A 24333-nucleotide genomic window follows, 5' to 3' on the forward strand; every position below is an offset into this window, starting at 1 on the left:
GAATTCTTTTTAAGGAGAGAACATTTTATTTAATTGAAGTCAAAGTAAGTGTTTCCTATTCTCAAAAGTGATTTCAAATATTCTCTGTTAATGCTATCTGATTAATACTGAGAATGAAATTTTAGACCTTTTATCTTTGAAAATTTCTTTTCACACAGATAGGGTACTGTTTATTTGACAAAAGATGGTAAATCCACAGTGGAGGGGTTCTGGAAAGAAAAGATTTAACTAAATACCCTGTTGGTTGAGCTGGGAAGCCCTCCTATCATTCTGAAAAACTATTTGAAATTATGCTAAGTGAATGAGTAAAATATCCATATCCTATGATCTAGAGAGCCTATTGCTAGGTATGATTTTCTGAAGTCAAAGACAGAAAAAATCCCATATACACCAAAATATTTATTGTAACACTTTCTATCAGAACAAAAAAGTGGAAATAAAATTGCCCATCATTTGGAGAATGGCTAAGCAAATTAAATATAATGGAATATTATTATGCCTTAAGATATGAAGAATATAAAAGATACTAAGATAAACTGATATAAAATGAAACAAACAGAACCAGGAAAACTAATGATCAAAACAATGTAAATGCAAAGAACAACAATAAAAATCCCTAAGCAGCTGCCTAGAAGAAACATGGAAAAATGTACCTCTCCCCACTCTTTGCAGCAGTGGAGGACATTGGGTGTACCACATTGCATATAATATCTCACACAGTTGATAATGTTGTTATAGTTTTGCTGGGCTTCTTCCTCCCCCTCCCCCCCCCCCACTCCCTTTCTTTTTACTTCTTAGTTAAATGTTGGCTCCATAAGTAGGGGATGGGTGAAGGATCTATTTGGAAAAATAGGTGATGTGGAAACAAAATCTGAACATCTTTAAGAAGAGGATGATTTCCAGAAGTAGTGTAGAAAGTGAAGTGAATTGGAGCAAGAAGACCTGAGTTCGAATCCTGATTCTGCTGAGTGAATTTGGGCAATTAATATAGTCAGTTTCTTTATTGGGTCCTAAAAGAAAAGTGCTTTATAAGTACAAAATGAGGGAGGAGGGTTGCCCCTGACAATTTTTTGGCTGTCATTGACCTCTTTGACAGTCAGGTGACACATATGGATACTTTCTCTGAAAATAATGTTTTTACATCTATACAGTAAAATTCATTGGATTACAAAGGGAAAACATATCGAAAGTTTTCAAAATATATCTACTTTTAAACCCCGCAAAATTCATGGGTCTTAGTTTGCAAAGCTTGACCTAGAAGATATCTAGACAGCTAAGGGGCTCAGTGAAGAGTGCTAGGTTTGGAGTCTGGGAGACCTGAGTTCAAATTCACTTGCCCAGGTGCAAGTTACTTAACGTCTGCCTGCCTCAGTTTCCTTAATTGTAAAATGAGGGAAATAACAGCACCTACCAGGAAGAGTTGTTGAGTCTCACGTGATTTGTATAGCACAGTACTGGCAAATAGTTGTTATATAAAGAAATGCTTAATCCCTTCCTGTGTCTAATAGGTTACTCTATATTGTAAAAACCTAGGAAGAAAAGCACCCTATCTTTATCTCACATTTGGCTCAGCACACAATTAGTTCTCTATAGACGTTAACTGAAAGAAAGTACCGAGATCGCCAGGCTGGTGAATAACTCCCAGGTAAGGTCTCTCCTTCCCTTCCCGTACTCCACTAAACTGGGAGCGCTCAACCAGCACGTGAGAAACTAAGGCAGGGACTACACTTCCCAGAAGCCTGTGCATCACTCCCCGCCCCCTCCTCTCCCGCTGGACGAGTCCATTTGTGGCAGCCGCCTTTAGTAAAATAAATGTTAAAATAAATAAGGCCCCTTCGGCTTGTACACTCTTCGTAAATATGACCTCTCGTCACTCCACATATTCAAGCACTGAACTATGTGGGCTAAAGGAGTGGAAGGAGCCTCAACAGAAATAAATCATATGCTTCCCCCCCCCCCTCCAAATCTCTTCCTAGTGAGCCTTCCGCTCCGCCTTCCCTTGCCCATTTAAACCTGAAAGACCATGGCCTTTTCGATCCCACGCCTCCATTGGCTATTGTCTCTCTCGTCCCGCCTCCCATTCGTTTCCCCTCCAATGAGAGCGAATGGCTTTTCGTCAGAGGCGTCTCCTGGTAACATGAGGCTGGGAGCGGTGCGCTAGTCGCGGGGTCTATTGCTGTAGCTGCAGCCTGAGTGGGGCGAGGCAGGGCGGGCCGCGAGCAGCTGCATGGGGCGAGGTTGGCCGCCTCGGCCCCCCGCCGCCGTGAGGGCCGGGAAGCCTGACAACGGAGCGCGGGCGCTGCTGGCCGGGCCCGAGAACTCCGCTTGAGACGAGTCGGCTGCTTCAGGTGGGCTCCAGAATTAGTAATCCCGGGCTTCGCGCTCTTAGTTGTGATGAATATTAATGAGACTTCATGGTTATTCATGAAGGAGACTGCCGCTGGGTTTGGTATGGGACGGAATAGGGCGGAGGAAGTGGGACTTCTCGCCAAACCTGCGGGATGTAAAGGTCTAGCCTCTGCCCCTGGACTTTACAGGTAAGAGGAGAAGAGAAACAGAGAAGGGAAATAAATCCAAGCATTCACTTTGGTGCAATGGTCAGGGGGGGTTGTCTTGGGTCCGAGTTCTGAGCCCCGGGGCAAATCGCTTAGCCGAGCTGCACGTATTAAATCAACTATTTAATAAGCTTCTGCTGTAATAATATTTAAATCTTTACCTTCAGTCTTAGAATTAATACTGTGGATTGGCTCCAGGAAGGAAAAGCAGTAAGGACTAGGCAATGGGGGTTAAGTGACTCGCCCAGGGTCACACAGCTTGGATATGTCTGAGGCCAGATTTGAGCCCAGGACTTCCCTTTTCCAGGCTTGGCACCCTATCCATGGAGCTACCTGACTGCCATATGTATATTTTAAGATCTTACTCTTACATGATGTAAAGTAGATGTGTATCTGTATTGTCTTTTGGAAAGGTTTCAGAATACCAGCAGATCACCTCTGATTGAGTATTTATATTTAACATAGCAAAAACAGTATACTGAGGATGTGGACAGGAAGTAAAATTAAGGGTTCCTGCCCAAGAGATACAGTGATGCACAAAAGATCTTGCTAGCAGTTATTAAGGAGCAGATAAAGATTCATTCCACAGCACCCTACCAGTTACAAAAAGATGTTTATCAAACTTTTATGTGCCAGATGTTGGGGATACAAAGACAATAATGAAAAACAACCCTTATCCTCAAAGAACTTACATATTATTAGGAGCATTACATTTCTACAGATGGCTGAGTAGAAGATCATTTGGGTAGGAGAAGAACATTTGGCTAGGGAGATTAATAATGTATTTCTGTGGGGCTGAGTTGTTAGGCACAGGGCCAAGTAACACTCTTGATTAAAATGTAATTGGGAATCACTTAACAAAATAAATAAAAATATAGTAGAACACAGGTAACAGTTAATATGGAGTTTTCTGAGTCATAGGATTCTCTTGGGGATCATATGGTTCATTTTGTTTCAGAGGGTCTCATTTATATCTGAGTTCCCTGCCTTTGCTGTAGGAGATGGCCCCTGAGCTGAGGTTTGAAGGTAGAAGCCAAGGATTCTACTAGGCAGTGTTGAAGTACATTCAGAACTGTTAAAATAGCTATGTGAAGACAGAAGTGTTTTGGGGAAGCTAAATTAGGAGATCAGCAAGTAAGCCAATTTGGCTGGAAACCAGTTTGTGAAGGGGATAATGTGAAATCAAGTCTAGAAAGGGACCTTCAGTCCCCCAGATTGGAAACTTCAGAAGCATTTCTGCCTTTTCTCCCTCTCCAACTATCTCTGGTCTACCAGTTGGCAAGCCTGTTCTCCCTCTGCTTCATTTTTCATAACCTCCCACATGGCACCACCTGGCTTCAGGCTCTCTCCCTCCTTTTGTCCCTCCCTCCCTCCCTCCCTCTCTCCCTTCCTCCCTCTCTCTTTCCCTCCTTCTTTCTCTCTGTCTCTGTCTCTCCCCACTCTCCCTCTCCCTCTCTCCCCTTTCTCTCTCTCTCTCTCTCTCTCTCTCTCTCTCTCTCTCTCTCTCTCTCTCTCTCTCTCTTATCCATTATCCATAAAATTGATATTTGTCAAGGACAGGTCTGACCAGGGCACTCCCTCACTCACCATGCTTCAATGATTCTTCATTTGCCTTTAGGCTAAAATACAAACTCTTTGGTTTGACATTTAAAGTTTTTCATAGTCTGGCTCCAACCTACTCAGACTTATTTCAGAATATTCTTCCTCATAAACTCTATTTTCCACCAAATTGACCCTCTGCTCTTCCTCTCAGAACTGCCTTTGTTCTGGCTAATCCTTGTGTCAAGAATGCTCTCTCCCACCGTCCCCCTTACCTTTGTCTCCTTCCAGGTCGCATCAGATACCATCTCCTACATAAGGACTTTACTAGTCATGGGGGATGAGTCCCCCCACCCCAACTCTATTACATTGTTATTTTTTTATTTTCCTTTTTTAAAAAAAACCTTTTCTGGATATCTGTTCTTTTGCCCCAAGATAATGTAAGCACTTTGAGGACTGAGATAGCTTTAATTTTGGTATCTGTAGTTGCTTAGGATGGATGCATATTGAATTGTCAAAAAGGAATATTGTCCATTTCCCTTTCCTCTTACCACTTTAAGTTAAAGCCTTCAGTTAACCATTTTAAGGCCTGTCCCTCCCCTAAATCAAATCCACATCAAACTGTTGGGAACTGAGATGTTGAATTTCCTGATGGATTCTAAGATCCCAACCTTCCTTTTTCTCCTTTTAAATTATTTATTCTTTCTGGGTCTTTGCCCTTTTTGTAGATCATGCACCACCCTTTCCCGCCCTTCAGCCTCTAGTCTAGCCTGATACTTTGCTACTGTGACATACCCTAAAGCCTGAAGCCTTGGGGATGACTCCTTTATATACTTTATCCTGAATCCACTGGTGGCTTGCTAATCTGATTTCTCTGGGTTTCCTGGCCTATTGACAATTTCCTGGTCTCTTGGTTCCTGTACATTTGGGGCTTATTGGAAATCTAGTTCACTTGAGGGGAAGCATGTTGTGTATGGTAGAGTACCATCAGGAAACCTAGGATTCAAGTCTCAATTTTGCTTGAGAACTTCACTTTCCCAAGCTGTCAAATGAGGGAGTCAAAAGTACACGACCTTGATGTTCTACCTTCAAGCTCTAAAAGTTTCTGATTTGTTTTTCTACAGGAATGAAGGAGCCTGTTTATATTAGAGCCAGTAGGGGAGAGGAATTGGGAAAATATCACTCCCAAGGTAGAGCTCTGTTTTGGTGACTGGGACTAACACCTTTAGCGCTCCTAGGACAGCCAGCCTTGCTTGGGACAAGACTCATTTAGAAAGTGGCAGCTTGAGTTAGGAGCAACCCGAGTTTAACTCTGGTGTGTGCACGTTACTTGTAGTGACAAAATAAAATTTAAAAAATATGGACTTATACAATAAACCTTACAACTTTTCAGTCTTTAAAAACGTTTTGTAATATGTTCTTGTTTTGTCATTGCCACTTATTTTATATGATTTGACATTGAGTTCACAAGATTTTTTTAAAAACTCATACCTTCTTTCTTAGAATTGATGCTAAATATTAATTCTAAGACAGAATTGCAGGAAGGGCTAGGCAACTGGGATGAGGTGACTTGCCCAGGGTCACCTAGTTGGGAAGTGCCTGAGGCTGGATTTGAACCCAAGTCCTTTAGCTTCCAGGTCTAGCATTCTATGCACTTTGCTAGCTAGCTGCTCCTTGAGTTCACAAACTTTTGACATATGTTCCTTAATTTTTTATTGGGAAACCACAAATCACAGTGGACATTAAGAGAGTGGAGAGTTCATTTGCCCAAGGTAGCTTTGATTATCATCCATTGGTTTTCAATAGGATTTAAATCAGATGAGTTCCCAGGCTATTGAAACATATTTATCTCTAAGTTTTGGAGAAATTGATGAACTTTTGGTGATTTTGGAACAGTTGTGCTTCGCAGTCTAGAAATACATTTTTTTTTTTTTAACCCTTGTACTTCGGTGTATTGTCTCATAGGTGGAAGATTGGTAAGGGTGGGCAATGGGGGTCAAGTGACTTGCCCAGGGTCACACAGCTGGGAAGTGGCTGAGGCCGGGTTTGAACCTAGGACCTCCTGTCTCTAGGCCTGACTCTCACTCCACTGAGCTACCCAGCTGCCCCCTAGAAATACATTTTAATAGAGCTCATAATTCCAAATTTCAGGCCCACTGAAAGTGATAAGTTGCTAGGGCCACATCTTAGGTAGTTCTGCACTCTGAGAAAGAGGTCCAGCTAATTTTGTCTGGCCTGGACTATTTACTGAATACAATTTGGGTCAAAACTTGAGTGAAAGTGTCTAATTGGGGGCGGCTGGGTGGCTCAGTGGATTGAGAGCCAGGCCTAAAGATAGGAAGTCCTGGGTTCAAATCTCACTATAGAGACTTCCTAGCTATGTGACCTTAGGCAGGTCACTTAACTCCCACTGCCTTGCCCTTACTGCTCCTCTGCCTTAGAGCCAATACAAAGTATTGATTCTAAGACAGAAGGTAAGGGTTTAAAAAAAAAGTGTCCAGTTTTTGTATTGTATCACCCAAGACAAGTGTTTTTTCCTGCATAGCAGTCAGCACCTTTATTTCTTTAAAACCTTTACCTATGATCTTAGAACTGATCCTAAGTGTCAGTCCCAAGGCAGAAGAGATGTAAGGGCTAGGTAATGGGGGTTAAATGACTTGCCTAGGCTCATACAGTGAGGAAGTGTCTGAGGCCAGATTTAAACCCAGGACCTCCCATCTCTAGGCCTGACTCTATCCATTGAGCCACCCAGCTGCCCCTAACAAGCATTTATTCGCACTTCTTATATTAGGTTCTGTGCTGAGGGCCAGGGATACAGAGAAATACAAAACAGAGTCCTTGCTTTTGAGCTCACAACCTAATGGGGGGAGACAACACGTGCGCAACTATGTATAAACAAGATGGAAATAGTATGAATTGAAGGTAATCACAAAAGGGAAGCCCTGACATTAAGGGAGATTGGGAAAGGCTTCTTAGAGAAGGTGGGATGTTAGCTGGGACTTGATGCAGGGCAGGAGACAGAGATGAGGCAAGAGAAAGAAGACCACAGTAACTGGATGGCCTCATATTTGGAGGAGGGAGAGAGGCATACGAGGCCTGGCAAGGCAAGAAAGGGTCAGGTTAGGAAGAGATTTACAAACCAGACAGGATTTTCTCTTTGATAATGGAGGTAGTAGGAGTCAGTGAGGTTGCTTGGCTAGACAAGAACCCCAGCCTTGTGCTTTAGGAAGATCTCTGCCAGCTCAGTGAAAGAGAGAAAGGAGGGAAAGATCTGAGGCAGAGAGGAGACCAGCCAAGGGCAAGAGTGACCTACAATATCTGTGTGTTTCTTTGTGGTAATAACATTATTAAAAACAGTAAAAGAGAGCCTGAAAACACCTGTGTACATCATGACATCTAGCATTCCAAAACTCATTCAAAGTGGAGAAATCTGTTCAGTCTGGCTTCATCCAGGCAAAGTGGAAGCACACACATTGGTGACTACTGTTGTCACAAAACGAAACATTTCAACATTATTTCATGTCCAGCGTAGTTTGTCTGCCTTCACACTAGGTGTCTGACCATGGGGAAGTCACCTAACCTCTGAACCTTGGTTTTAGGGCCTCATCTGTAAAACGAGGGAAAGATTCTAGCTTACAAGGTTGCCCTGAGTTAGTCATCTTGCATTTATATAGTATTTGCTGTGTGCTAGTCTGCTCAGTGGTGCAGTGGGTAGAGCATTAGGCCTGGAGTCAGAAAGACTCATCTTCATGAGTTAAAAGCCTGCCTCAGATTCTTACCTGGACAAATCAGGTCACCCTGTCCAAGTTTCCTCATCTGTCAGATGAGCTGGAGAAGGAAATGGTAAACCTCTTCAGTATCTCTGCCAAGAAAACCTCAGATGGGGCCATAGAGAGTCAGACAGGTCTGAAAAGCCTGAATAACAACAATAACAGTAACATGTGTTATGTGCTAAGGATACAAAGACAAAAAGGAAGAAGATCCAACTCCCTCTGATTGTATTATTGGAAGGTTGGTCTCTTTTATACCTGATTAAAAACCCATTCGTCTCATTCCCTTGGAGCAAAGTGAGACGACCTAAGTGGAAAGTGTCTGTTCTTACTACCTCCATCAAAGGGACCTGGGGCCGAAAGAATTTTAGCGCTGGAGCAGTCTGTGGCAAGGGGCTTGGGCTGTGTCATGGTGTTTTTTTTTTTTAAACCCTTACCTGTCTTAGAGTCATTACTGAGTATCGACTCTAAGGCAGAAGAATGGTAAGGGCTAGGCAGGTGGGCTTGAGTGACTTGCCCAGGCTCACACAGCTAAGACATGTCTGAGGTCAGATTTGAACCCAGAACCTTTCATCTCCAGGCCTGGTTCTCTGTTGCCTGAACCACCTTAGCTATGCTTGGTCCAGCTGTGCTTGTAAATTAATTCACTGGTATTGATGATGAGGGGAGAGTGTGAGCTGCCCCCTGACTTGACCTCCCTAGTCTCTCTTCTTTGTAGGTGAATACTTTCCTGCTTTTGGTTTTTCTGTCTGTAGGAGCTGAATTTGATCTCAATAGCTTTCCCGATTTCTCTTTATTTGTGTCAGAAATGTAATCAATTTATTCCATTGTAAGTTGGTTGGAGTTGTAGATTCTAAGAACCTTCTCCTAGCTCCTACCAACCTCTTTTTTTCCCTGCAATTGTCTGTCTTATGTTAAATGAGGATTAACTGCTCTGATCCTAGGTAAGTCACCATGTCTCTCTGGGCCTCTGTTGCCTTATCTGTCAAATGAGGGGGGTTGGACTACATGGTTTCTAACATTCCTCTCAGTTCTAGGCCCCAAGTTCATAAAACAATAAGTGGTGGAGGCAAGCTTTGAAATGATTCCTTTGACTTTAGCTCCAGCCCCCTCCTTTGCACTCTACACAGAATATATGAGAGATTCAGACACTTTCCAGTTGTGGGATCCTGGGCCTTGACCTCCATAAAGTGAGGACAATACTTATTGGAAAATGCTTGTAAAGCAACTCATTTATATAGCACTTTCAATCATTCAACCATTGAACATTTATTAAGCATCTACTAGGTGCCAGGCACTGCAGAAGACAGTTCCTGCTCTCAAAGTGCCTACAATCTAATGGAAGGGCAGCATGCTAAGAAGTATATACAAACAAGCGATTTGGGGGGGAGGGGGAGGAAATGCTTAACAGAGGGAAGGCTCTAGAATTAAGAGGGGTTGGGGAAGGCTTCCTGTAGCAGGTGGGATTTTAGTTGAGACTTGAATGAAGCCAGGGACCTTGAGAGAGTAGAGGAGGGAGAGCATTTCAGGCATTGAGGGCAACCAGAGAGAATGCCTCAATCAGAGAGATGGAGCATCTTGTTCATGAGTGTCCTTGGATCAAAGGGTACCTGGTGGGGAGTAAGGGATCAGAAGACTGGAAAGATAGAAGAGGGCTCAGTAAGGAAGGGCCTTGATGCCTAAACAAAGCATTTTGTATTCTATGCTGGTGGCACCAGGAGGGTTTGTGTAGGGAGGTGACATGATCAGAAGATCTGCTACTTTAGTGGCAGGATCAGGATTGGATTGGGGAGAGTCTTGATGCAGGCAGCCCCCCTAGCAGGATATTGCAGTAATCTAGGCATGAAGTGATGAGGATAGTGGTAGCGTCAGAGGAGAGAAGAAGGGGTGCATTCAAGAGATATTGCAGAGGTGAAATCCATAGGCCTTAGCAATAGATTGGATGAGGGTAGGGGTGAAAGATAATGAGGGTGACTCCCAAGTTGTGAACCTGAGGGACTGGGAGGTCAGGGGTGGTGTCCTCTACAATATGGAAAGTATGAGGTAGGATGGGGGGGGTGGAGGATTTGGGGAAAAGATGAATTCTCTTTGACATGTTGACACGTTGAGTATAAGATGTCTGTTAGACATCCAGTTTGAGGTGTCTACAAGGCATTTGAAGATATGAGCCAAGAGGTCAACAAGAGAGTTTTAGGCAGGACAGATAGATTTGCGAGTCATCAGCATGGAGATGGCAATAACATCCATGGGGGCTAATGAGATCAGCACAGGAAGTAGTATAGAGGGAAAAGAGAAGCTTGAGATAGAACCCTCTGAAGGATGGTCCAACAAAGGAGATAGAAGGAGCAATCAGGTAAGATGAGAGTAGCGAGAAGAGAGATCAACAGAGGTCAATGAGAATGAAGGTAGAGGAAAGGCCATTGCATTTGGTAACTAAGAGAGCATTAGTAACTTTGGAGAAAGTTTTTTTTGTTTTTTTGTTTTAACAGAATGATAAGCTTGGAAGCCAGATTATAAAGCATTAAGAAGAGAGTGGAAGGAAAGTTGAGAGCACCTAATAATGCAGTAGCCTTTTGAGTTTAGCTACAAAGGGCAGACAAGAATTAGGATAAAAGTTATTGGTGATGGAAGGATCAAGTGAAGGTTTATTGAGAGAATGGAGGAGACATGGGCATACATATAGCCATGAGGAAATAAACTAGTAGACAGAAACTGAAAATATATTAGAGTAGGAATGACAGGAGACATTTTATTGGAGGAGACTGGATTGAATGGGATCACTTGAACAAGTAGAATGCTTAGCCTTGGTTAAGAGGAAGACCACTTTTTCATATGAGACAGGGATAGAGGAGGAGAGAATGGCAAAAGGCATCTGAGTGATAGCAGAAGAGCTTCTCCCTTCTTATGGCAAATAGCCCCCTTTTTTCCTGTAAAATAAAGGCAAGCTTCTCACCTAAGAAAATTGGATGGGGTGGGGGTTGGGGAAGCAATGGAAGGGTTGAGGAAGGATGAAAAGGTTCAGAAGAACTACTGGAGATTGGGATAGTGAGTTGATAAAGGAGGATATAGTAGGATTATCTAGCAACAGTGAAAGCCCAGTTAAGGTCGTATAACAAATCTGTGGTGGATCCAGCAAAATGGTTGTCAGATTTTCTCTGCTTCTGTTCAATAGCACATGTATAAGGAGCTAAGATGGCAAATGCTGAGAGTGATTCAGGACTGAGGTTTGGCTGTGTGTAATCAGCAATATAAGAGAGGAAGACAGTGTTTAGTTGAATTGGTTCACCAAGCTGTCAAGATAGGGAAAAGAGGAGAGAATGGCTAGTGTAGGCTCGAGAGATTGGAATTGAGAGATTAGAGGTTACAATGTGGACAAAATAGAATTTTGAAAGAAAAAATAAATAAATAAAGTAGAATTTTGAAAAAGAAGGCAGATGAAGAAGTGAAAAACTAATATTTTATGGTGGGATAAAGGAATGGCAGAATTCTTAAATAAAGAAGCATTCATTCAGCCTTCTGGTAGATTTCTAGTGAGAAGAGAACCTTTTATCTTCTAAGGTGATCTCTTTGAGTTCTGTATTGCTTTAATTGCTAGGAAGTTTTTCTTTACAGGAAGCCCAAATTTCTTTCTTTATAGCTTCTATTGCTTCTAGTTTTGCCCTCTGGGGCCAGCCAGGATAAAATGGCCATCCCCAATGGCCTAGAGTTCCCATTCCTGGCATATACTGCGAGGAGATCTAAGACAAAAAGGAACATCTCATACTAAAATATTTATAATACCACTTTTTGCAGTGGGAACAAACTGTGAACAAAGTGTATGGCTATCATACATATCATACATCAGGGGATGACTAACCAAACCGTGGAGTATGAATGTCATGATCAGTTGTCAAGTGCCCGTTAGAAATGATAGGAAGAATTCAGAAAAAAAATGGAAGACTCAGATGAACTGATGAAGTCTTTTTTTTTTTTTTTTAAACCCTTACCATCTGTTTTAGAATTGATACTAAGTATTGGTTCCAAGGCAGAAGAGCAAGAAGGGCTAGGCAGTGGGGGCTAAGTGACTTCACACAGCTAGGAAGTGTCTGAGGCCATATTTGAACCCTGGATCTCCTGTTTCTAGGCTACTGAGCCTCCTGGCTGCTCACTGATATAGTCTTCATACCTTCTCATTGCCCATATTCATGCCAAGAAAGCACAGCCACCATACTCACCCTCATAGACAGCCCCTCTTTTGATTTAAGGTGAAACTCAGTTACTTATAACAATGCCTTTCCTGATCCTCCCAACTACTAGTGATCTCATCACATTTATTTTTATTAGGTAGCTAGGTGGGACAGTGGATAGAGTGTTAGGCTTGGTGTCAGGAAGACTTGAGTTCAGATGTTACCTTAATACACTTACTAGCCCTGTGACCCTGAGTAAGTCAGTTAACCTGACTCAAACTCCGTTTTCTCATCTGTAAGATGGGAATAACAATAGTAACTATGTTACATTGTCATGAGCTTGAAATGAGATAAACTATGTAAAGCACTTTGCAAACTTAAAAGAGGTAAGTACTAGTTATTAATTACATTATACTTTATGTTTTTTAGCTTTATATATATGTATAGTTAGATATATTAGTTGACTCCCCTTTAGAATGTAATCTAATTGCAACTGGAATCATTTTTATTCTTTGTACTGTGCCAAGACAAGGCCAGTGATTCAGTCTGGTGATGCCTTGGGTATTGGGTGCATGAGTGGAGAGAAGGATCCTGGATGTCAAAGGCTCCTTGAGGGTCTTTTCACTAACCTGCCTCAGTTTCTTTCTTTGTAAAGTAGGGATAAGGGTACATCACCCATGCTTGAGAATTATGGTGGAGATGTGTATAAAGAGCAAGGAAGTATAAGCTGTGATTATTAGGATAACTTTTGGATGAAAATCAGGTCTTTTGACATATTTCCTGTTGTTATCTTTTGTTTGTTCACAGGTGGATAAAGCCATCTTCCACCTTTTTTGCTGGAATGTCCCGCCACTGAACATCTTGCCTCTTCCCCCACTCATTTGCTTTGTCTGGTAAGGAGAAGTTTATTGTCTTTGTCCTTGGTTGGTTTGGCCTTTTTTCCCCCCTTTTTTATCTTCTTTGCTATCCCAGAAGGTACTTCTTGTCTTCACTTGCAATCTCATTTCTGCTTTGGTCCATGATTTACTCCAAACAAATATAGGGTATAGAAACGTGGTGCCATGGAGTCAGGTTTCTCTCCTTTTTTAGAAGGAAGAGAAGACAAGGAAATAAATAGGTATTTACATGATTTACATCATACTACATGCAGACACTGTACTATATGCCTTACAAATTTTGTCTCACTTGATTCAGTCCTCAAAACAACCCTGTAAGGCAGGAGCTGTTGTTATCCCCTTTTAACAGTGGTCACACAGCTATTAAATATCTGTCTTGATTTGAACACAGGTCTCCCTGACTCCAGATCAGCTCTCTATCTACTGTACCACTTAGCTGCCCAAGGCTTTCCTCTCTCCTTGTTTTTCTTTTTATGGTATAACTCCCTCCCATACATACACAGAGTCTCTTAGGCATAATAATAACTACATTCACACTGCAGATTTGCACATGCCTGTCTATGCATTTTGGTCTGGTCCTGTGATATCCTAGGTGTGAGGAGCTTAATAAAGGTCAGCATCTCCTCTGTCATTTTCAGTCTTAGAGAATTATCCAGGGGGCTCTGAGGGTATAAATGACTTATTTGTGGTCACACAGCTAATATGTTTCTAGCGGGACTTGATTCCAAGCCTTCTTGACTTCAGATCTGCCTGTGTGTAGATGTGTGTATTAACCTTATTGCTTTTCCTATTTCTCTCCCAAAATATCAATTAAAATTTGGAACTGGTAGAATTCTGACTGCTCTGCTTTCCAGTGATTGGCAAGTTTCCTAAATTATATACTATGACTCTTAGTTTCTACCATTTAGAAAGCTGTCATTCCATGGGTCTAATGCATTCTAGCCCTATTTCACTGCTGAAAATGACTTCTCCCCTTGGCTATTGGAATGTCAGGTTTATTGGCTTCCAACTTTGTGTCTTTACCTCCTAGAACCCCGTCACAAGTAAGAAAAGATGGGGAGTAAGCACTCACGTCAACGACCAGCTGTCACCATACAGTTTCACTCGGAAGAGCTGGCGGAGATCGATGGATTGTTCGCTGCCATAACAGGGGGCTTGGAGACAATATCCAATGGAAAGACCAAGAGAACTTTTCCAATCCCTATCAATTCTGACATGCTACAGGCAAGAATAACAGACAACTTTGTATATTCTGCAATGGCACCTTTCATCTTAGCACAGCCCTTTGGACCCGTCAGACTAGAAAGCTCGACCATAGATAGGACCCATTGTGGCAGCTGTTAGATTTCATGTGATATTCAGAATGTGTACAAAGTGACTTATCCTATGTCTCGGTCATTTCACGTCACTTTCCAATGAAATAATGAAATAACGTATTTTAAGACCCAACCTCAGGAATACCCCAAATGCCATCATCCTGCTTCCTCATTTTCATCTCTGTAGACCTCAGGTTTGTCCTTGTGTTGCTCTCATTGGTGGTCATCTTTTATTCATAAGATTCTTACTCCATGGAAAAAGTGGCAGGTAATATTAGAGTAGTAATCACACCCTGTTGGGCATTAGGAGGCCAATTTTAGGTATTGGTTTGTAGTGCATGAACTGCTGGCAGAGGACAAAATAGTCTCAGTCCAGGTTCTCGGCTTTCTCGAGTCATATCCATTTTCTGCCCAACCTTATTTTTCCTTTTGGGTTTCTTTAGCTTCCTATTGCCAACAAACTCAGAAGCCTGAGAATATGATGGCATTGGTTTTTTATCAGCAGTGACTAGGTAAGGTGGGTGGGTTGTAATCAGTAATAAAACATTCACATGTAATTTTGTCCCCTCGTAGCCCTTACTAATAATGTAATGTTTTCTTGTATGGTTTAGGTGATGGGGAAGTTTAGCCACTTTGATAATATGATGAATCTAGGTCTCTTTCACTGTGAATACTCCTTACTAAGAAGTCACAAATTTAAACCCATCCCTGTCATCTTCTCTCTGTCTCTGGCCATGTCTGTCTGTCTGTCTGTCTATCTGTCTCTCTCTCTCTCTCTCTCAACTCTTCCCTTCCTTCTTAGAATCAATATTCTGTAGTGACTATAAGGCAGAAGAGTAGTAAGGGTTAGGCAGATCACCTTCTCTTTAATGTGCTCACAAATCTTCTCAGTATGGTTCCCCACACCATGTGGAGGATCTTCTTCCAGATCTCTTGACAATGTGGGGATACCAGTAGATTTCCTATTTTATCTACCTCCTTTTCAAATCAGTCATCTGGCTTCATGCTCCTGCTTTTGTGCAGTTCTGCATTAGTGACAGGATTCTGACTGCCCTTGGGGCAACCCATTACTTTGGTGTCTCTAGTATTTGTTATTTTTATAATAAATATAGACTGATATTAAAAGAAGAAGTAATATTTTAATTAAGGCCATGTTGGTAAAATATAAAATGACCATGCACCTGCTAAGATCTATTTCAAATTCCCCGCCATACCTTCTCCCACCTCTTCTACGTACCAAAAAGGACCTTCCAATCAAGTCCTTTCTATTTAAGCCATGCTTTTTACGTTCGCTCATGTCATCACATAAGACTGGAAACCTGTTGAATCATAGGAAATGTAGTTTCCAAGTCCCCTAAATGTCCACAGGAAGTTTGTCATATATCTAAATATTTGAAACTCAAATGAGCCCCAAATACTTCTCAAATGGAACCCAAAAAATTCCAAATAACACATATTATATTATTGGCAGCCACATGGCAGCATTTGGAAGAATGTTGATGTGGAAAACTTGGGGTCATTAAAAGCATAGCATAATTTCCTAAATGCAATCCAAGTCACTCTTCTCATTTTATTTTGGGTCTGGGATCGGTTTGTGTTTCATCTTTAGTATCCATCCAAGATATTCAGACTGATAAATGAACTCTCTGAGTTGTCCAAGCACCTGAGGACCTTCTCTGGATAATAAGCATTCTTCTTTCTATACAGGAAAAAAAAGTAGATGATAGGTGGATTTCCTCTGGATGATTATGGATCTCATTTAGCAGTGTTTCCTTTTGTAAATAGGGAAAGATGGAAGATCTCCCCATCTATGAGGAATCTAGTTTGTATTTAGACATCCCCATGATAATAGCAAGCATGTTCAACAAATGCATTTTTGGAAGTAATCCATAGTGAGTACCATGGGAAGTTGTATTCTCTGTACTGTTTTAAGGCATTCTCTTGTGAAACTATAGTGATGAAATCTTCCATCAAATATTGTTTATGAAACACACCTGCTTCCTTCTCATCACTTCATTAAGGAGAGGTAGAGTAAACATTTGGGTCTATAGTTATTGATAGTTTCTTAATTACCATTTTAAAAATTTTTATTTTTATTGCCACACGAAACACACTTCCATGTTGATCACTGTTGTAAGAGCACACTCATACTTAACCCCCCCCCAAAAAAAAATACATAAATACACTGATGTAAAAGATGACTCCAATATTTATTTTCTCTGGAGGTGGAGCACTTTTCCCATCATAAGTTTCAGGATTATCCCACATCATTGCATTGCTGATAGTAGCCAAGTTTTCATGGATAATCATCTGTTACTGTGTACAGTGTTCTCCCAGTTCTACTTATTTTGTATCAGTTCCTGCAGATCTTTCCAGCTTTTTCTAAAATCATCTTGCTTATCATTTCTTATAGCACAGTAGTATTCCATCACCAACACAACTTGTTCCGCCGTTCCCCAATTGACGGATATTCCCTCAATTTCCAATTCTTTGCTTGCACAAAAAGAGCTGCTATAAATATTTTTGTAGAAGTAGGTCCTTTCCCCCTTTTTATTATTTGTTTGGGATACAGATCCAACAGTAATATTATTGGATCATAGGGTATGAACAGTTTTATATCCCTTTGGGCACAGTTCCAAATTGCCCTCCAGAATGGTTGGATCAGTTCATAACTCCACCAACAACACATTAGTTTCTCAATTTTGCCATATCCTCTCCAATATTGACCACTTTCCTTTACTGTCATATTGGCCAGTCTCTTAGATGAGTCACCATTTAAAAAACAGTAATAATATTGATTTTTTTTCCCTAGCAGTTTTATATTTGGTATTCTCCCCATGTTGACTTCAGCTAGATCTCCTGTGGGTAGGCATCTTCTAGCCTAACTGCTATTCCAATCTTCTTTTTCTTTAGTATCCTTTCTACTTCCTCATACAATATTCAGGGACTCTAATATCCAACATGATAGTGGTAGCTCTGCCATCATTAACTGAGAGGAAAATTTGTTATAGAAATCTTGATACATTTTTTCCCCATTTTAAAATGTTTGTCTTTTGTCTTGCAGTTTCATTTTGAATTGCTCTTAGGTTGGTCTGGTTTAATTGGGTCTCATGCCAAACTTTCCGTAACATTTTTTTTTTTACTGTACCACTTCTTGATGTTTTTATATGAGGCAGTACTTGTCACAATCTCAATCTGAACATTTATTAGGTGCCTTCTATGTGCTAGATATCATGCTAATCTTCTAATATTTTCCTTCCTGAGATTTTATTTTTAAAATATTTTATTTTTCCCAATTACATATAAAAATAATTTCAACATTCTTTTTTTAAAATTTGAGTTTGAATTCCCTCCCTTTCCCTTCTCCTTTCATTGAGAAGGCAAGTAATTTGATAAAGATTATACATGTGTAGTCATATAAAACATTTCCACATTAGTCATATTGTGAAAGAAAACAACCCATCCCCCCCAAAAAAATAAGTGAAAAATAGTAAGCTTTGATCTGCTTTCATATTGCAGCAGTTCTTTCTATGGAAGTGAATAGCATTTTTCACCATAAGTCCTATGAAATTGTCTTGGATCTTTGTGTTGCTGTGAATAGCCAAGTGATTAACAGTTGATCATTGTATAGTATTGTTGATACTATATATAATGTTTTCCTGGTTCTGCTCACTTCACTTTGTATCAATTCATGTAAGTCTTTCCAGGTTTTTCTGAAAGCATCCTGCTCATCATTTTTCACATATCACAACTTTTCAATAATTCACCAATTAATGGGCATTCCCTCAATTCCCAGTTCTTTGACACAACAAAAAGAGCTGATTTAAATACTTTTGTACATATAGATCTTTTTCCTTTATTATTTCTTTTAAATCTCTTTGGGACACAGACCTAATAGTGGTATTATTGGGTCAAAGAATATACATAGTTTTACAGCCCTTTGATCATAGTTACAAATTACTTTCTAGAATGTCTGAATCAAAAGTCTACCAACGGTGCATCAGTGTCCCAGTTTTTCCACAATCCTTCCAACATTTATCATTTTTCTTTTTTTGTCATCTTAGCTAGATATGAGGTAGTATCTCAGAGTTATTTTAGTTTACATCCTCTAATCAATAGAGATTTAGAGCATTTTTATGACTATAGATAGCTTTGACTTCTTTTTATGAAAACTGCCCATTCTTTTCCTTTGACTATTTATCGACTAGGACTTGAACTGTCCTTAGAAAGATGAGCACTATAAGAAATGGGTCTGTGGAATTCAATTTAGGTCTGTTGCTCAGCTCAAGGAAGGGCAAATCACAAGGATCTCAGGATCAGTGAAGTGACAAGGTGGATTGAAGTGGAGGGTACTTGTGGGCAAATAGACATTTGAGGATGAACAGGTAGGAGGTGAAAGAGGACTTTGGTTGCCTGGAAAAGGAATTTAGATTTGATCTCATTGGGAAGGAAGAACCATTTGTGTTCTTGAGCAGGAGAATAATAGCACTTCATCTTCTTTTTTTTTTTTTTAAAGCCCTTACTTTCAGTCTTAGAGTTAATACAGTGTATTGGTTTTAAGGCAGAAGAGCAGTAAGGGCCAGGCATGTGGGGTAAAGTGACTTATTTAGTGGCACCCAGCTCAGAAATGTCTGAGAACAAATTTGAAAACCCAGAACCTCTTATGTCCATGCCTGGCTTTTAATCCAATAGCCACCCTGCTGCCCCTTCTTCATCTGATTTTAAAAGTTATAAGAAGTGACATTATGGCAGTGGGAAGTTAATATTATGGGAATATATCACAAATGGGAGATTAGCCAAATGTACATAACATTAGGATTTTGACATTTTCATTGAGATTTGCTTATATTAATTATGTTATAAAAAGGTGTGAAAAATTATTACAGTGAGGGGAAGATGAGGGTGGTGACAGGTAATGCTTAAACTTTACTCTCATTGTAATTGGCTCAAAGAGGGAATAATAACCATACTCGTTGGAGTATAGAACTGTATCTTACCCTACAGAGAGGTAGAAGAGGAATAAGACAAGGGAAGGGGAAGTAATTGGAGGAAGGGGGCAGTGGGCGTGGGGGGGGGTGATAAAAAACAAAACACTGGTGAGGAGGAACAGAGTGAAAGGAAAAAGAACAGGATCAAAAGGAGAAAAGATGAAGGGCATGCACAGTTAGTAATCATAACTGTGAATGTGCATGGGCTGAACTCCCCCATAAAATGGAAGCGGATAGCAGAATGGATTAAAAACCAGAATCCTACTATATGTTGTTTACAAGAAACACATTTGTGGCAAGGTGACACACAGGGTAAAGGTGAAAGGCTAGAGCAGAATTTATTATGCATCATCTAAAGCAGTGGTTTCCAAACTTTTTTGGCCTATCGCCCCCTTTCCAGAAAAAATATTACTTAGCGCCCCCTGGAAATTATGGAACTATTTATTGAACTCAGAATAGAATGTAATACAAAAGAAGTGTGGCCATCACCGCTCCCCTAGATTGCGGCAGCACCCACCAGGGGGCGGTAGCACCCTCTTTGGGAATCACCCACCTAAAGTAAAAAAAAGCAGGAGTAGCAATCATGATCTCAGACAAAGCTAAAGCAAAAATAGATCTGATTAAAAAAGATAAGGAAGAAAATTACATCTTGCTAAAAGATACTATAAACGATGAGGTAATATCAATACTAAATGTAATGCACCAAATGGTATAGCATCCAGATTTTTAAAAGAGAAACTTAAAGGAGCTTAAGGAAGAAATAGTAAAACTATACTAGTGAGGGACCTCAACCTTCCCCTATCAGATCTAGATAAATTGAACCAAAAAATAAATTAGAAAGAAGGAAAGTGAATGAAACTTTAGAAAAATTAGAGTTAATAGTTATCTGGAGAAAACTGTATCAGCAGCACATGGTACATATACTGGGGCATATATTATGTTATTGAGAAATGAGTTTAGTTCAAGTAGTTTTATGTGGACCTGTCAAATGAAAGTGTTTATACTTTTATACTCTTTATACTTTAAGCTATTTTAATATCTTTGTTTTCATTCTTCAGTGTTAAAAAAGATCTTTCCCCCTCCTCTTTTTGCTCTAAATAGGCTTATGCTGGGGAAGCTTTGCCTGAGAAGATGGTAATCAAGTTGTATGATGCAATGAGGAAAACTGAACCTAACGGCAGTATAAGGAACCCTAGTGAATACGTCTCAAAGGAACAGTTTGTGAATTTGTTGTCACAGGCATTAAAAGGAAAAGTAGGGGATAAGAGCCTAGTGATCCAGAAAATGCTGAATGTCACTCCTGAAAAAATGAAAGTGTTCCACGTCAAAGAGGTAAAGGAAAGAGGAAAGACCATTTCAGAGAAATGTGTGCTCTCCTGGTGTAATGTCTGACTTGGAAACCCCAAGCCAGGGGGCTATTTGGTGCAGCTCAGAACTTATGGAGCAATTGTGACTAAATTAGGACATTTAATAATGATTTCAGGGTTGATCCCATCAAGATGGCATCACATCAGACTGATGTGTTGCATATTATTTGGGAAGCAAATACAATGAAATCCCATCACCACTCCCCATATATAGGGTTCCAGTGTGGGTCAGTGGTGAATGGATATGCATTATATCAGATTCTGAGAGCAACAAGGGCCATTCAGCTGTGCATTAAGTACCCATATTCACTTTGTTTGAAAATGTGATGTTCTGTGGATTTCATTGTATTGTTTATTTTGTTAAATATTTCCTAATTACATTTTTTTCTGGCTTGGATTACCTTGAGGGGAGTTGTAGGCTGTATGTTTGATCTCTGCATTAGGGTTTGGCGGTATATGCATGTTGTTTTCTTAAAAGTTTTTCCCCAAATCAGAGAAAGTACTGAGCCCTTCTGAGCCAGAAAATGCTTCGTTAGATATCAGGGAAAACAAACTGGGATTTGGGATAAAGGTGTTATTTTGTTTCATGGAATAGCAGAGTAGAAGAGCCCATTTGAAATTGAGGGGTGGGCTAAAAACTGAGGTGGGTAGAAAGAAGGGAAGAGTTTGGCAAAAGAGCCTTTCATTTTTCTTGACTAGGAAAAAATGTTTTTTCTTCTTGCTAAAGACCAGTCCGGCAGTGTTATTGCCACCTATACTTGTCAATTATTTTTGTATTTCTTCAGATATTCTTCCTCAGGGGCTTCCCTCTTATTTCTTCTGCTTAAGCTGAAGATTAATATAGCTTTCAAATATCCTACTTTTGAAATTTCATTTGTCCCTTGACATTTTGCTTATGATAATGTATTGATTGTATGGTATATCAGACCCTGTCTGTCTCTAAAATCAAAGAGTTGAAGGGACATTAGCAGGCACCTTAGTCCAACCCTTACTTAAGCATGGAACTCTTTTAGAATACCCTGACAAATGATCGTTTGGTTGAATATTTTTAATAATGAGGGTCTCACTTTCTCTCAAGGGAGCCCACTCCATTTGGGGATGTTTCTAACTGATGTATTTTATCTCAAGCCCAAATCCTCCTCCCTGTAACTTTTACCAACCCTTAGTTTTTAGTTTTCTCCTTTGGAACCCAATAGAATAAGTTTAATGCCATTTGCAAATACCCCCTGAAATCTGCATGTCCCTCATCTTTTCTTTTTTTAAGTTTATCAGTGTAATATCGTTATTGTTAATTATAAGGTGGCCATCATTTGAGAGGCCTAATTAACATGAAGAGTTTCCATAGCGGGGCTATGGCATTTGGCAGGAGTTGGAAGCTTCTGCTTCCCATTTCTTATGCTGAAATGAAATTTATTCTTGGCCTACAGTGAAAATGTTTCTAATGATGCAATTGTGGTCTTAAAGTTTACAGAGGATCTGATTAGCTCTGTAGTCCATGTGCTGGATTTCAGAAATGAACTGAAAGGTTGGATTATGAACAAAAGTGAAGATATGACTTCTACTGTGAAGGCCTTGGCTGAACAACTGCTCTTACCTCTGAAACAAAGTAAGTTTCCTTTAACCCTCAGAGATATAAGTGGTTAGACACAGGACTAAGCGTAGACCAGGCCCTCACTGAGTCCTCATTAATCGAAAATTAGCAGCGAGGGGGCTATGTAACATCATGAAACTGTTAAATGATAAATAGATCTGAGACTGCAGCTCCTTCCCAAAGCATGGGGCACATCCCTGATCCTCATTTGAAAGCCTCTGGCAACATCCTTCCTCCCGTTCACAGTTTAATCCTATTTTTTGGTGTGTAATAATTAAAATGGGTTTGACAAATATAAGAATTAAAACAATTGTGGTCGCCGCTTATAATAATTAAATATTAAGTCATGAGACTGTCAGTAGCTTTAGTAGCTTTTTTAAGGCAAAATAGTGATAGTAAGAGAGGGAAATGTAGGAAGGAGGTAGAAAATATTGCCTAGCTAAAAATACCCTAAGTGCAGGTCCCAGTGTTCCAGACCACAAATGCGAATCTGAACGTGAATCTCATTGGAATAAGTGGAATAAGCATCCCTCCCTCTTCAGCCCAGTCTCCAATGCAGAAAAGGCAAATCTTCACCAGAATCCAAAGTCCAAATCAGGAAGCCAAAATCCGAAGCCACAAAAGAATCTCACCAGATCTCCTACCCACAAGGCAAAAGACCTCAGGAGAACCGTCAGCATCCCAGAGGCTCCTGCTCATAGGCTGCCTTCTCCACCCATCAGCTCTCCTCACATCTCAGGAATCAATCACAGTCTCTCAGTTTGCCTAGCACTGCCCCCATGGTGGGGTAGGGCTGGGCCCCTCTCCGCCCCCCACCTCCCACCCTGTGCAGTGCTTGTGGTCTTTTAGGGTATGAACTTCCTTTTCTAGTAAAAGGTTCTTACTAAATGTGAAGGGTGGGGGACTCCAGGTTCTTGATTGATTAACTTAAAATAGACAGAGTTTAAATTCTCTTTCACAGGTGCAATTCGTAATTGTTTGGAAGGTGGAGGGGGATTTTTCTCCCAGTATTAGGCCTGGTTTTGCCTTTTGTGAACAAGTCTAATTCCTTTTTGTTGAAATGCTTTTATTTTTTTATTTAAAAAACTATTTTAAAACTCTTACCTTCCATCTTAGAATCAATAACTGGGTATTGGTTTTAAGGGAGAAGAGTAGCAAGGGTGAGGCAATGGGGGTTAAGGGACTTGCCCAGGGTCTCACAGCTAGGAAGTATCTGAGGCCACATTTGAACCCAGGACCTCCTGTCTCTAGGCCTGGCTCTCAATCCACTGAGCCACCCAGCTGCCCCCTGAAATGCTTTTATTGGTAGCATTAAAGAAATTCTAGGTATGAATTCAATAGGCTTAAGATGTTAATGCTAACTTTTCCTTTTTACTTTGACTTAAATGAGTTTACAATTAGGAAATGGGAATTGCATGAGCCTTCTAGCCCTCAGTACAAATTGCTCAAATGAAGAAATGCAATTCATATATGGCTCTCTGTATTCAAGAAGTATAAAAAAATCCCTTTTAAAAGAAGGATCCTAGGAGGCAGTGTGGATAAAAGGATAGAGTACCTGACTGGGAATCAAGATACCCAAGTTCAGATTCCACATCTGACATATAAAGGCTGCTTTGCCCTAGGCAAGTCACATATCCTTTTAGTATTCTAGATAACTCTTTTAAGACCATAAATTATAGGATAGTTGCCAGTCTACACTGGTAAATGGAGTATCTCTCCCTTCCCTTTCCTTTCCCTGTCCCTTGCTCCCTAGCCTTGGGAAATCTTAGGTACAAGAAAAGAAAACAAAAGTGGTCTCTAAAAAATGAATCCTTGCATGTGTTTTAGAAAACTTGGCATAGGGTAATGGAAAGGAAGATTGGTTTGAAGTCAGAAGACCAGATTTCTAGCTCTGACTTTGTCTTTAACCCCTTAGATTCTGTCCTTTGTACATTAGATGGTTTGATTCAGCTAAGTGACTGTTGGAGGTCCTGCCACTTCAGATGTGTTTTGATTCTGGTATCATGGCACTGCTTCCTCTTGTCCCCCACTTCCCCCCTCCTGCCTTCTACTGCCTTCCTTAATGTTAAAATATGAAGACACTTTTTCCATATGGCAAGTACCAGGAATAATAGAATGAAGTAGAATGGCCACTTAACTGGGTGT

The 24333-nt window shown here is 40.5% G+C and overlaps 1 protein-coding gene across 1 annotated transcript in view; it reads left to right on the top strand.

The window, feature by feature from the left end:
• Positions 1-13978: 13978 nt before the first annotated feature.
• Positions 13979-24333, top strand: part of MEAK7 (MTOR associated protein, eak-7 homolog) — a 31680-nt gene continuing 21325 nt past the window's right edge. Inside the window, exons 1-3 of the mRNA XM_044659406.1 lie at positions 13979-14150; positions 20332-20562; positions 22062-22203. Of these exons, the coding sequence (XP_044515341.1) occupies positions 13980-14150; positions 20332-20562; positions 22062-22203 (544 nt within the window). The 5' untranslated portion in view covers position 13979. The remainder of the gene's footprint in view (positions 14151-20331; positions 20563-22061; positions 22204-24333) is intronic.

The sequence above is a fragment of the Gracilinanus agilis genome, chromosome 2 (genome assembly GCF_016433145.1).
Source record: "Gracilinanus agilis isolate LMUSP501 chromosome 2, AgileGrace, whole genome shotgun sequence".
Lineage (NCBI taxonomy): Eukaryota > Metazoa > Chordata > Mammalia > Didelphimorphia > Didelphidae > Gracilinanus > Gracilinanus agilis.